This window comes from Colossoma macropomum, unplaced genomic scaffold, assembly GCF_904425465.1.
Source record: "Colossoma macropomum unplaced genomic scaffold, Colossoma_macropomum, whole genome shotgun sequence".
NCBI classification, from domain to species: Eukaryota; Metazoa; Chordata; class Actinopteri; order Characiformes; family Serrasalmidae; genus Colossoma; species Colossoma macropomum.
This window is the reverse complement of record NW_023494798.1, coordinates 32,035,305-32,050,090: the sequence shown is the minus strand read 5'-3', so window position 1 is coordinate 32,050,090 and position 14,786 is coordinate 32,035,305. Positions and strand designations below refer to the sequence as shown.

Here is a 14,786-nt window from a genome sequence, read left to right as displayed (position 1 = left end):
CAGCCAATATAAACACCCAACATCAGCTCAGCAGCTCAGAAATTGAGCCCAAGTCTTAATGAACCTGCAGCTAAGAAAGGATGCCAGGTGTCTGGTTCAGTCTTTAAAAGACTGAGCTCCTGGGGACGTTTAGATTTTGAATATTTCAAGTGTCCATGTAATATTTCAAGGTCTACTACAAGTGTCTGTATTTTACTGCTGACGTTTTTGCATATTTTGAATGAACAATGGTCAGTTCAGGTTACATACATACATCATCTAAACCGCTTATCCTTCTGGGTCGCGGTGGGGTGCTGGAGCCTATCCCAGCTGCCATTGGGCGGAAGGCAGGATACACCCTGGACAGGTCGCCAGTCCATCGCAGGGCAGACAGACAGACAGACATACACATTCCCACACACATTCACACCTAGGGGCAATTTTAGCAATTTTAGCCTGACTGCATGTTTTTGGACTGTGGGAGGAAACCGGAGTACCCGGAGGAAACCCACGCAGACACGGGGAGAACAGGCAAACTCCACACAGAAATGAGCCCGGTCGCCCGGCCGGGAATTGAACCCAGGCCGTTCTTGCTGTGAGGCGACAGCGCTACCCACTGCGCCACCGTGCCGCCCAGTTCAGTTTACAGCACAACATTAATTAAAAATTTAATAAAAACTTTTTTTCTCTGGCCCACAGATTTGATGAGATATTTTAATATGGCCCTTTTACTGGTTTTGACACCCCTGCTCTACAGTACACACATTTCTGCACATTTTAATACACAATTACTGTTTATTTGCTGAATTTAACATAAAACATAAATGTGGCCTGTGCAAATGTTAAGGCACATTTCATATTTTAGGGTTTTTTTCTGGCAAATAAATTGAAAATGCACTAAAATATGCTGACAAAATGCCACATTTATGTTTGTTTCCTGTGGAGGATGATATTTTCACTTAGAAAATGAACAAAACATAATTTTTAAAACAGGTTGTGTTCAAACTTTACGTACGACTGTAATAATCTGGATGTGGTGATTCAAATGTATTGATTTAGAAATGGAAAACGGATTCTAAAATCTGATTGGCTGAGTAGGACTGCACAAAAAAATGGAATCAAAACTGGGATCTCAGTTTGTTACTCAATGAAGTTTGATTCAAGATCAGTGCAACACTGCGATGGTGTCACCAACACACGTCACCGTCATGACATAGCGTTGTTTTTATCTGTGAGAGCACATTTAAAATCACTAGCAGTAACCATGACTTTAAGCACCGCACTGCTGTTGCTTCCAAAGCACTCCTGTGTTATTATTCTGGCCATTTACACCAATAATGCACAGCAAGCTTTCTGCATTGAGTGTTGCGTGATTGACAACAGAAGATTGTCGTGCTCAGGTCTAATTATTTTTATTAAACGGCATGAAAAAAAACCCTTGTAGTGTTAATGGAATAATCTTTCTATATGGAATTATAACCTTCTTGTGCTGCTCACATGAACCACCGAGTGTACTGATGAAGTAAGAACCCATTTTTTGTTTAAACTGAGTGGCTGACAACTTATGTTCTTAACTAGAACCAGGCTGGTCAGCTAGCTAACAGGCTAAAAGAGCCAACAGCCTAAACAACTCCATCATTAATATCACAGGCTTGAATTAAAGCACTTACAGTGTGATTAACTGTAAAACAGCAGTTTTACTCGCTTCAAATATCCGTGTTTCAGTCAGAAGTCGTGTCAAATCCAGGCTGAATCCCAAACGGATCCGTACTCCCTAAACAGTGTTCTAGCTATGAAAGTTTAGAAATTCTAGCCTCTACAGCCAAATAGTGCATCGCGTATCGAGTGTGGATGTGTCTGAGTCCCAAATGACTGTTTCTTAGCTGTATTTTGCTCTGTTGGGCTGCAGGATCCAGTATTTAAACTCCTACGTAGTGCACTATGTAGGGAGCAGGGAGCCGTTTGAGATTAAGCCCCAGCGTGAGAAGAGGGCGCCGCTGAATTGGTGCTAAATCAGACTTGTGGTGGTAATTTGGTGACCAAAAAGTACTTATAAAGCGAAAATTTTTAATTAAACAGTGCTGTGCTCTCATATGTTAATTGTTATACGACAAAAAAAAATTAAAAATCATGAAATGGCCGCAATATACAGCGATTATCACAGGGAAGGGAGATTAAGAACACCTTCTTGTGATAAAATCGCAGTAACGCATGGCCTCTCATGGCTTATTGCTTTAATATTTGCTAAATCGTTCTATGTCATTTGTAACTCGCGTTCCGCTTTGCTGCCATGCCGTGTGGGTCTTGGTATAAAACAAGCTCACGTTAGACTAATTTGTACTGTTGAGTGTTCAAGAGAGTTAAGTTTTTATAAATAGTTTTAATAAATATGTATTTAACAAATAAAAAGCTGTATGAAGGTTTGATTTCAATACAGTCATTACGGTTCCTCTCCCTCTCAGATTTCACCTGGATTGTCTGGTTTATAATCCACAGAATTTGTGTGAAATTACAGACGTTATTGTGCTGAATCGATTCCTAAAGAATCCTAAAAAAGATTTAATCATTGTTAGATTAGAGAGCTACACCCCTAGTGTCCACATGTGTCCACCCTCAGCTCACTGCCATTGCATGTGTTTCTGAAAGCTCCCATGTGTTTGTGTGTGATAGCAGTTGGAGACAGCAGTTTGCCGCAGGTTCGTCCGGTGAATATGACTGTACCTGCGTGGGAGAATTCAAATCATGCCCTTTTGTTAAAGCACTTGATGCTGCAGCTGATACTTTCACTATTCAGTGAGCCAAACCACATCACCATTCAAATCACTGCAAAGCAGTTACCAGTTATCCAGCTGTCTGTTTTAAAAGTTCTGTACTCATTTAAAACGAGGCACAAGAGTTCTTTTCCAAGCATATATTATTAAGATTGCAATATATAGTGTATATATTTACCGGCCACTTTATTGGAAACGCCTACCTTGTGCTTCCACTCACTGGCCACTTTATTAGAAACACCTACCTTGCGCTTCCACTCAATGGCCACTTTATTAGAAACACCTACCATGCGCTTCCACTCACTGGCCACTTTATTAGAAACACCTACCTTGCGCTTCCACTCACTGGCCATTTTATTAGAAACACCTACCTTGTGCTTCCTCTCACTGGCCACTTTATTAGAAACACCTACCATGCGCTTCCACTCACTGGCCACTTTATTAGAAACACCTACCTTGCGCTTCCACTCACTGGCCACTTTATTAGAAGCACCTACCTTGCGCTTCCACTCACTGGCCACTTTATTAGAAACACCTACCTTGCGCTTCCACTCAGTGGCCACTTTATTAGAAACACCTTCCCTTGCGCTTCCACTCACTGGCCACTTTATTAGAAACACCTACCTTGCGCTTCCACTCACTGGCCATTTTATTAGAAACACCTACCTTGTGCTTCCACTCACTGGCCACTTTATTAGAAACACCTACCTTGTATTTCCACTCACTGGCCACTTTATTAGAAACACCTACCTTGCGCTTCCACTCACTGGCCAATTTATTAGAAACATCCTACCTTGCGCTTCCACTCAGTGGCCACTTTATTAGAAACACCTACCTTGCACTTCCACTCACTGGCCACTTTATTAGAAACACCTACCTTGCGCTTCCACTCACTGGCCACTTTATTAGAAACACCTACCTTGCGCTTCCACTCACTGGCCACTTTATTAGAAACACCTACTATGTGCTTCCACTCACTGGCCACTTTATTAGAAACACCTACTATGTGCTTCCACTCACTGGCCACTTTATTAGTGCTACAGGAGAGGGGTGTCTAACGAAGTGGCCAGTGTGTAACTATATTGCAGGCTGTGTACATGCCCAAAGCTAATGTGCGTGCTCAGTATGACAATTAAGATGGCACTGAGGGGTTCTCCTCTCCATAACACACTTCCCACTTCCTGTCTGCATGTCTTCTGGTGATCACTGAGTCTGCATTTTTTGTTTACGTCTTGTGAGTGATGTTCTCTGTTAGTGCTAAATTGATTGGTACAGTTTATGTAGATCCTCATGGAGGCAAATAGATCGATCATCATATAGTCTGTGATACATACACTCCTGCACACACACCTTTATATTTGTAGTCTGGACAGTGCTGTGTTCATTGTGTCATTCATTATGAAATATCTGTAGCACAACAAAAAATGATATCATGGAAAGTGAAATTTGTCCAGTCAAAGTATTTCATATTTTGGATTTTCAGATTGTTTAATATCTAAATGTCTCGACATCTTTATCAGTTGTAAATCATTTTGTGTCTTATTTTATTGGCAGATAATTTTGCTTATTTTAGACAATTTCATAGGATAACATTACATTATTATTATTATTATTAATAATAATAATAATAATAATATTACTAAGAATGTTATCTTTATGTGTCACCTTTCAAAAGCCCAAGGAGGCTCTATATCAGGAAAATAAGACAGTAAGACATAGAGAAATAAGAATTCTTTAGACGTCTGGTTCCCATCACCACCACTGTAAACAATTCTGACTCAGTGAGGTTCTCTAGAATGGAAAGAGGTTTGGTGTGAAACACTCCGTTCTAGAGAAACTTAGACAGAATTGTTCACAGTGGTGGTGATAGGAACCAGACATCCAAAGAGTTTAAAGGGAAATCCCACTGATTTTAACAATTATGCTTAATTTAGTCATTAAGACGTTAACAAACTCATTTACAGTGGTTTGATGCAAAACGGCACATTGGGAAACTTAGCAGCTTGGACTCCTTTATAGTGGTGGTGACAGGAACCAGGGGTCACAATGTTTAATACAGCCATAACACAAATATAGCCATTTTATTTACTATCCAAAACCACCAGTGAACCCACACGAGTCTTCTGAGGTTTATATGGATGTTGATGATGGTAAAATAGTGTTAAATCTGAAAAAATAAGTTTTCTTTGGGGACTGTTTTTTGCCTTAGAATGCCCAGCATGTACGACTCCACCCTGAGTGTATTTTACGTTTTAGGCCAAAACTTTATCTCAAAACTGAAATCAATGTCTGAGGCATCAGGTAGTGTATTCATGACCATTTCATATAATATCTCAAAGGCACTTTTGGTTTTAGAGGCATTGAACTCTTCAGACGTCTGGTTCCTATCACCACCACTGTAAACAATACAGACCCAGTTTGTTAAGAACAGGGCGTTTCACACCAAACCACTCTGAATGACTTTATCTACTTACCTTAACCATTTACTTATGCAGAGATTTTGAAAAGTTGATGGAATTGCCCTTTAAAGGTGCCTCGCATCTAGAGGGGTCTGACTGGAATTGAGGTTTTGTGCCAAAAGCAGTATCAGCTAAGGATTTTTCAGTTAAAAGAGCTCAATTCTGTGCAGATATGACAGTTTAAAGACTTTAGATATGACCTGGTTTGGGGGGTTTTCCCTTAAAGCAGCTTGAGGAATTAGGAAAACACCAGCTCTGTCAGTTAGTCTCTCTCTGTGTCATCAGTTAGCTGTCTTTCTGCCTGTCTCTCTGACTGACCACATGTCTGTCTCCCTCCCTGCTCCATGCTCCTCCACAGCAGCCTCATTCATGCATATTCCACTTGATTAATTAATCCCCTCTAAGCTCATTGGTCAGGATTGGGCTGCGGATGTGGTTCAGTGGGGAAAGAGGGGAGGCTAAGCACAGTTTCAGGAGCCCTGCTTTTGGGCTTGTTATTATGACCACTAAGAAAATTAAAATTTTTGGTTCATTTATTGTCACAATATTCAAAAATATTAGTAGAATATATTGTAATATATTTTCAATGTGTAGTTTTTTGTAAATGGATTAGTGCTGAAAGTTGCACATTGTAATATTGTAACATTTCTAAAAAGGAACCAAAATCTTCTAGTGATGGAATATATGTTTTAGAGAGTTCAGTATTCTGGTTAGCATTGCACAATATGGTCATAATACCATGTTACACTTGTATTGCTACATATTGCATTAGCAGTGTACACCGATCAGGCATAACATTCTGACCACCTCCTTGTTTCTACGCTCGTTGTCCATTTTATCAGCTCCACTTACTATATAGGCGCACTTTGTAGTTCTACAGTTACAGACTGTAGTCCATCTGTTTCTCTGCATACTTTGTTAGCCCCCTTTTACCCTGTTCTTCAGTGGTCAGGACCCCCATGGACCCTCACAGAGCAGGTACTATTTGGGTGGTGGATCATTCTCAGCACTGCAGTAACACTGAGGTGGTGGTGGTGTGTTAGCGTGTGTTGTGCTGGTCTGAGTGGATCAGACACAGCAGTGCTGCTGGAGTTTTTAAACACTGTGTCCACTCACTGTCCACTCTATTAACACTCCTACCTTGTCAGTCCACCTTGTGGATGTAAAGTCAGAGACGATAGCTCATCTGCTGCCGCACAGTTTGTGTTGGTCATCCTCTAGTCCTTCATCAGTGGTCAGAGGACGCTGCCCACAGGACGCTGTTGGCTGGATATTTTTGGTTGGTGGACTATTCTCAGTCCAGCAGCAACACTGAGGTGTTTAAAAACTCCAGCAGCACTGCTGTGTCTGATCCACTCAGACCAGCACAACACACACTAACACACCACCACCACGTCAGTGTTACTGCAGTGCTGAGAATGATCCACCACCCAAATAGTACCTGCTCTGTGAGGGTCCATGGGGGTCCTGACCACTGAAGAACAGAGTAAAAGGGGGCTAACAAAGTATGCAGAGAAACAGATGGACTACAGTCTGTAACTGTAGAACTACAAAGTGCACCTACATAGTAAGTGGAGCTGATAAAATGGACAATGAGTGTAGAAACAAGGAGGTGGTCATGATGTTATGCCTGATCGGTGCACGTTCTAGTCTATTAAAAACACATTAGTGATTCAAAACAGTTAGTGACTAGCTACAGGCATGTTGCACGTTGTCCAGCATCTATGATATCAGTACTGCAAAGACTGATGACAAAAACCATTAAGGAACACAGCTATACTGGGGATCTTAATGGTCTTTGGGCCTCCAAGCTGATCTGGTTGGTGAAAAGGTTTAAACTCAGCCAAGTTGATATGTGTGTTCACTGCTTAACCGCTGCTGTGTCTGTGTTGCAGAGCCGGCAGCTGGAGTCAGAAACGGGCACCACCGAGGAGCACAGCCTGAACAAGGAGGCACGGAGATGGGCGACCCGCGTAGCCCGAGAGCACAAAAACATCATCCATTACAAACGGGTGAGATACACGCTAACACACTGCCTACCTCCAACACATTTTAATGGGGTTATTCATCTCACCAAGATTATTCACCAAGAATTTTTTTTTGGCCCAAAATTGAGCATTGAAAATTTTCACTGACTGTCAGTTTCAATTCAACTCCAGTGGTTTTGTTAGAATCAAGTAAACAAGTCTAATAGTATTCAGTACAGTATGCGCTCATTCGCTTACTCGACACCTTTTTATAGTAGGGCTGAGTGAAAGAAGACATATGTTGTTCTTCCCTCATAATTAAATATTCATTCTTTAAGAAGGTCCAGCTACAACTGTACAGCCCAACACCTCTGTGGAGCTATGCTATGCATGGTTGGTGCTGATTAGTATTGATTAATAGTGACTGGTGTGTAATTGCAGGCACTGGAAGAATGTGAGAGACAGGGGACTCCTCCCTCAGAGCAGAGCCGCAACGACCTGGAGTTTAAAATAGAGGAGGCCAAAGAGAACATCCGCAAAGCTGAGGTGAGCTTTGTGTATCTGTGTGCAAGAGCTTTAATTAGGACTGAAATTTGAATCCAACCCAAATGCAGCTTGAAAACATCCTGAATCGACTGTACAAACACAATCGTACCCTGACAGAACTCTGTCTGAATCTGACTTAGTCCGACAAAGTTGTGTCTGGATCTGACAGTGACCTAATAAAATTCGGTCTGAATTCGACTGTAGCTGAACAGAATCCTGTCTGGAAATGACTTAGTCTGACAAAATTCTTTCTGAATCCGACTGTAACCCAACAAATTTTTCTTAATCTGACTGTTGCTCGACTAAATTCTGAATCCAACAGTAACCTAATAAAATTCTGTCTGAATCCAACTGTAGCCCAGCATAACTGACTGAATCCAACTGCAGCCTGACTAAATTCTGCCTGAATCTGACTGTAGCCCAACATAATTGTCTAAATCTGACTGTAGCCCAACATAATTGTCTAAATCCGACTGCAGCCTGACTAAATTCTGCCTGAATCTGACTGTAGCCCAACATAATTGTCTAAATCCGACTGTAGCCTGACTAAATTCTGTCTGAATCTGACTGTAACCCAACATAATTATCTAAATCTGACTGTAGCCCAACATAATTGTCTAAATCCGACTGTAGCCTGACTAAATTCTGTCTGAATCTGACTGTAGCCCAACATAATTGCCTAAATCTGACTGTAGCCCAACATAATTGTCTAAATCTGACTGTAGCCCAACATAATTGTCTAAATCTGACTGTAGCCTGACTAAATTCTGTCTGAATCTGACTGTAGCCCAACATAATTGTCTAAATCTGACTGTAGCCCAGCATAACTGTCTAAATCCGACTGTTGCCTGACTAAATTCTGTCTAAATCCAACAGTAACCTAATAAAATTGTGTATGAATCTGGCTTTAGCCCAGACATAATTGTCTAAATCCGACTGTAGCCTTACAAAATTCTAAATCGGACTGTTGCCCAACATAATTATCTATATCGCTGCTGTTGGACCAAAACCTCATATTCATTTTTCAGTTTTTGACATAATTTGGAAATATCTACTGTCCTTTATATTTTGTGTAACTTTCAAGATGAATGGACCAAAATGTCTGGGTCCATTAAAAGTTGACTTACATTAAAAATAAAGTATGTTTTTTCTTTCTCCTGTAAAGTTACCATTTTGGAGATATGAGGTTTTGGTCCAACAGCAGGAATATCCAGCAGTAGCCTGACAAACCTCTGTCTGAATCTGACTGTAACCTGATAAAATTGTTCTGAACTCAACTGCTTGACAAAATTCTGTCTGAACCCAGCTGTAACGTGACACAATTCTGTTTGAACAAGCATGAAAAGATTTTAAAGCTTTAAATGTCTAGTTCCTCTTGCTCACAGTGTCCTGTGTATCTCTCTCCTTACTGCTCTATTGATCCTTTCTGAGGCCTGTCAGTCTGTCTGTCTGTGTGTCTGTCTGTCTTCCTGTGTGATCAATATGTCCAGCTCTTCTCTTTTTCCTCCTCCTCCTCCTTAAAACAAAAAAACATGTCTTTTCCTTTACTGCAGTCTCCTCTGGCTCCACCTTCTGGCAGAGTCTGATACTTAAACTGTGTAAAATCTTACTTCTCTGATGCCTCTCAGTATTTTACTAAATGCTGTAGTTACTGAATATTTGTTATGGATGCAGATTCTGCAGTTACAGTGGACTTATTCTAATAGCACTCCAGTACAGCAACAGTGGAAAATCTGCTTTTATGTTTCTCTCTCTCCATAAACTTTAAACGGCTCCTCTACTGAGCCTTCATTAGTCTCAGATTAATATTTAATCACCCCATTTAAGAGCTAATGGATAAGCTCTGGGGGGGAGTAAAATAAGCGAGAGATGAAAAGGGTCAGTTTGAGAACATTAAGATTTTCTTTTTTTTTTTTTGCATGGCGGCCCATTGTAAAGCAGGAAGCTACGCCGAAATGGCAGGAAGTGTACTTAGCGTCAATTATTAAAGAGCAGAAGTTTCCCTTGAAAACTGGAGCGGCCTTTGTGTGCCTTTTCCTCTAAATTTCAGCACGATGAAGAAGCACAGAAGACGGAGCCTTCTGGAAGATTCTGACGGATCCAGGCAGCTTGTTAAGAGTCGCAGTTTACCAGCAGTGGTTAAAAGCAGCTGGCTGTGTTCGAATTCGTGTTCTTCTGTTCTTGTGCCTGTGTTAAGCTGAAGTGCTGGAGGCACTTTTCTGGGGAAATTCGCTCGGGCCGGCGTGTTTGTGAGGCGTGAGAGGAGCCACCACTGCCGTTTTTCATTAGGAGAAACCAACAGGGAATGTTTAGAGACATCTGGCGGTGTTGTGAGTCTGTCTGCGTGTCTCTCTGTGTTTATATGTGAAATAGGACTGCAGCGATTAGTCGAGAATGTCCAGATGGATTTTGACGAGTCGTTTAATTAAAAAAGTGCTCTCGGATTAGGACTGGGCGGTATAACGGTATAAGGAATATCACGGTATTTGTTATAAATGATGACATCTCTCTCGGAGGGTGGGATGGCCCTCTCTGTCACCCCCATCATTTAGCACGATGCTAGCCAGCCCAGGCGTCTTTTAGCTGACGTAACTGGCCTGGCAGTTAGCGTTCTCCTCCAAGCGTGTTTAGCTGTCCAATGACATCGGCAGTTTGAGAAAGATGTTGTGGCGCTTCACAAGACTCTGAGGCAGCTTGTACTTACCTTCGCCCTCCTAGCACTGGCAGGTGATTGGGGGATTTGGGAATTGGGGACTACTACATTTCCATTCCACATCTGGGTGGCCAGTTAAACACATTCCACCTATTTATGTTTTAGAGGTTTTTTGGCTTTCTGCAACTCCAGCATCCGTCACTTGACCCTGCGCTCTCAGATATCCTCTAAATGGGGGTCATTTTAACATCAGTTAGCTGGAACTGGGCCTGTGCTGTGCTGGGTGGCATATTTGGCCTGCTAATTAAGGTCTTAGCCAGCTTAGCCAAAATGGCTAAATGCACTAGAACAGAGGTCACTAATAGGTGGACCGTGGTCCGAGTCTGGACCCAGACGCTGTCCTGTGTGGACCTGGACCTGTAACTGATAAACTATGGAGACTTATTTAATTTTGACGTGGTTTTACTATTTTAATCTGCGTAACTTTTCTAGCCTTTACGGTTTCGCTTTAGCGCCACGGGAGACTCACAGACCAATCGCATGCTTTGTAAATATCACACGTGACACATCTCAGCCAATCAGATCTGTGCATTACCATGAGTACTGAGGCTCAAGTGACACACACACACAGTGGAGGGACGAGGTGTCGGAGAAGAAAGTGAGTCAGAGGGAGGTTATTTCACATGGCGTGATCTAAAAAGAGAAAACTGACAATAAATATTATTAAAAATATGACTGAATTGTACTTTATTTGATCTGGCATTCAGTTGTTGACTGTATAAGATGTTGATATACCTACTAGGCTACTTCAGTAAACAGTATATGGCACTGAGTCATGATGCAAGTTAGACATTATGATGTTCTGGACCTTCGCTTGAGGAAATTTTCTTTAACAGGACCTTATTGAGTTTTAATTAAAGACCCCTGCACTAGAACGTAGCTGCTGCACTGTTTAAGGTGGAACACTAAGAAGCTAACTTCTTCAGCATCATCAGAAAGTGTTCATGTGAATCACTGTTAGCTTAGGGCTAACAAACTACTAGAATATTATAGGAACACTAGCAGACGTTAGCTTCATTGTTGAGGGTTTTTCCATGTTTTTACCAGGTAACTGTGTTAAAAATCCATATAGAGATACTTTTTCATAGATAGATGTTACGACAGCAATGCTAAAAGTAACAGTGTGGTACAGTGCAGCGTAATGAAAAGCAGAGATGCCGTTTCACAGCAGCCCATGAATGATGGACAGATCTTTATAACGACAGCACCCATGTTACATCACGCCGTCTGCTCATAAGACTACTAGATTAATTGAAGACATGGTCGAGAGCTTTACTGATAGTAGAAACGATCATTTCCTCTCTCTTTCAGACGGTAAAGCTGAAGGCAGAAGCTCGCCTGGACCTTCTGCGGCAGGTGGGCGTTTCCGTGGATACGTGGCTGAAGAGTGCCATGAACCAGGTGATGGAGGAGCTGGAGAACGAACGCTGGGCGTCCCTGCCCTCCCTCACTACCCACGATCCTTCACTCTCAGTACGCACCCCTTTATATACTACCCTCATCATGCACTCTTTACCCACATTCCTTTTCTCTCAGTACGCACACTTTTTCACGGTTGTATGTAAAAAGTTTGGGCACCCTGTGTTTTGTTTTCTGTTTTAAATTTACACTTCATATTTGCTTATTTTAAAATAGAAAATGAAATGAATAATTGTGGTTTGTGCAAAAATATAAACACTGTTTCAGTTGTAAAGTTTTAGATCTTAATTAACTCCTTAGGACTCATAGGGCAGGTCAAGAATTATCATTAGGAATTGTCAGCTGATGACAGTTCCAGAGCGTATTAATTCTCTGACTTGACTCAACAACTATGGGCTGTTCTAAGCAGCTAACTGGGGATCTGGAAATTAAGCTAATTGATGCCTGCAGTGCAAGGAAAAGATATAAAAAATACCAAAGCCCTACCAACTTGCAGTTTCCACTGTCTGAAATGCCTGTTAAGGGAAAATGTGTGAATCAAGGCAAGATCTGAAAAAACTCAGAGAGAATTACTCATTTGCTGGCCAGAAAGGCAAAGCAAAACCCCCATATGACAGCAAATACATGCAGGATGGTTTAGCTGACACAGGACTAGTGGTGCAGCGTTCTAGTGTGCAGTATTGCTTGCACAAGCATGATCTGCGTGGAGGAGTCATCAAAAGGAAACTTTACTTGCAACCTCAATAACAAAAGCCAACATCTAAGTAAGTATTTATAAAGCACATTTTAACCCAAAGTGTTGTACAAGGGGAAACACATTTAAAAGGACAGTATATGATAACATCTAATGTATAACGAAACAAAAATATAACAACAATCAGTTTACAGAGACAAAAGCTGATCGATAAAAATAGGTTTTTAATCTAGACGTAAAAGCCTCAATAGAGGGTTCAGACCTAATGTCCAGGGGGACCAAATGTGCAAAACTACATCTAGATAAGCCACAGACATCTTGGAAACAAGTGCTGGCCACAATCACCAAGGTACGTTAAAAGAACACTGACGTGGTGGTGGTGGTGTTAGTGTGTGTTGCAGATCCACAGATGTAAAGTCAGAGACGATAGCTCATCTGCTGCTGCGTTTGTGTTGGTCATCCTCTAGTCCTTCATCAGTGGTCACAGGACGCTGTTTGCTGGATATTTTTGGTTGGTGGACTATTCTCAGTCCACTGAGGTGTTTAGAAACTCCAGCAGCACTGCTGTGTCTGATCCACTCAGACCAGCACAACACACACTAACACACCACCACCACCTCAGTGTTACTGCAGTGCTGAGAATGATCCACCACCCAAATAGTACCTGCTCTGTGAGGGTCCATGGGGGTCCTGACCACTGAAGAACAGGGTAAAAGGGGGCTAACAAAGTATCAGAGAAACAGATGGACTACAGTCTGTAACTGTAGAACTACAAAGTGCACCTATATAGTAAGTGGAGCTGATAAAATGGACAATGAGTGTAGAAACAAGGAGGTGGTCATAATGTTATGCCAGATCGTGTATTATTCTCAAAGCAAATGTGACTGAGTCAGTCAAGAAACTGAAAAGTGAAAAGAGGCTGACTAATAATCCAAAACATACCTCAGGAACTACTTAAAGACTTGACTTGAACATCACTGAATATCAGTGGGTGGATAGTAAATGTGCTGTGCATGTAAGACGGCCCAAGAATATTGCAGAACTAGATGTGTTCTGCGAGGAAGAGTGGGTGAAAATTCCTTAAAGAGGAATATAAAGACTCCTAGCTGGCTACAAAATGTCTGCAGGCTGCGATATCTGCCTAGGGGTGTGTTAGTGAGTGCTGACTTAGAACATGAAACAATTACTATTGTCTTTTCTAATTGTTTATGTTAATCACATATAAAGTATAAAGCTTTAACATTTGCAGAAAAAAATGTTTGCTATAGAAGCTGTTCTTACAAAATATGTAATGTGGCCAGAGGTACCCAAACTTTTGCTACATCTGTATACTACCCTCATCATACACTCATTACTCATTGTCCATCTATCTGTTTATCCTCATACATGCGTCATGCACAATTAGGGCTGCACAATATGGACAAAATACAAATCTTATGACTATATTGCTTCATATTGGAGTTGCATACATTTAAAAGGCACTGGTCACTGGTCATTCTGCAGAAACGTCCACTTTTCTGTCTCTCCATAGGAGTCACTGGTGTTACCGATCCTCATTGGTGTTACACATAAGAAAGGGAAACACCAGAGACATTTTTAATGAAAAATGCATTTTACAAAATGGCTGCTACAGAGAATCAAACCACATGTTGACAGTCATGGAATATCCACTAAAATATGTAAATATGTAATTTAATCCATTTATATTCTATTTTTTCACAATTACCTCAGAATAAAGTCGGTCACACCGGTGACTTCAGCTAAAATCTTCATATGAAATCATGAGCTAAATGAGAAAATGTCTGATAACTGAAAGACACAGTGGACTCACCATGTGCTTTTCTTCATAGATCCTCAGAAAACAGGTTAAAATAAGACAAGTGATGTCATCAGCGTGACTTTTATTTCAAAATAAGAGATTTTTTGTTATGCGGTAACACCAGTGACACGACCCCTAAGGAACTTTCATTATACATTTTATAATATTTATTTGGCATTTATTTTCTTTATGTCATTTAAATCATATATTTTATAGTCACGCTAGGGACACAAAACGGGACGTTTCCATAGAATAACTCAATGACTCTGTTTACATCTCAACCACTGAATTATGCTGAAATTCATAAAATTAGATGGAATTCCACTTTACAGGTACGTCTTCTCTACGTTTAGTTATGGGACATAATTGTGCCATATTCTACCCCTCTGTCCCTTTTCCCCCTGTACAATTACATTACC

General features: G+C 41.1%; 1 protein-coding gene across 1 annotated transcript in view; it reads left to right on the top strand.

The window, feature by feature from the left end:
* Positions 1 to 14,786, top strand: part of LOC118817920 (F-BAR and double SH3 domains protein 2-like) — a 181,223-nt gene that overhangs the window by 146,144 nt on the left and 20,293 nt on the right. Inside the window, exons 11-13 of the mRNA XM_036584932.1 lie at positions 7,105 to 7,221; positions 7,618 to 7,722; positions 11,747 to 11,908. Of these exons, the coding sequence (XP_036440825.1) occupies positions 7,105 to 7,221; positions 7,618 to 7,722; positions 11,747 to 11,908 (384 nt within the window). The remainder of the gene's footprint in view (positions 1 to 7,104; positions 7,222 to 7,617; positions 7,723 to 11,746; positions 11,909 to 14,786) is intronic.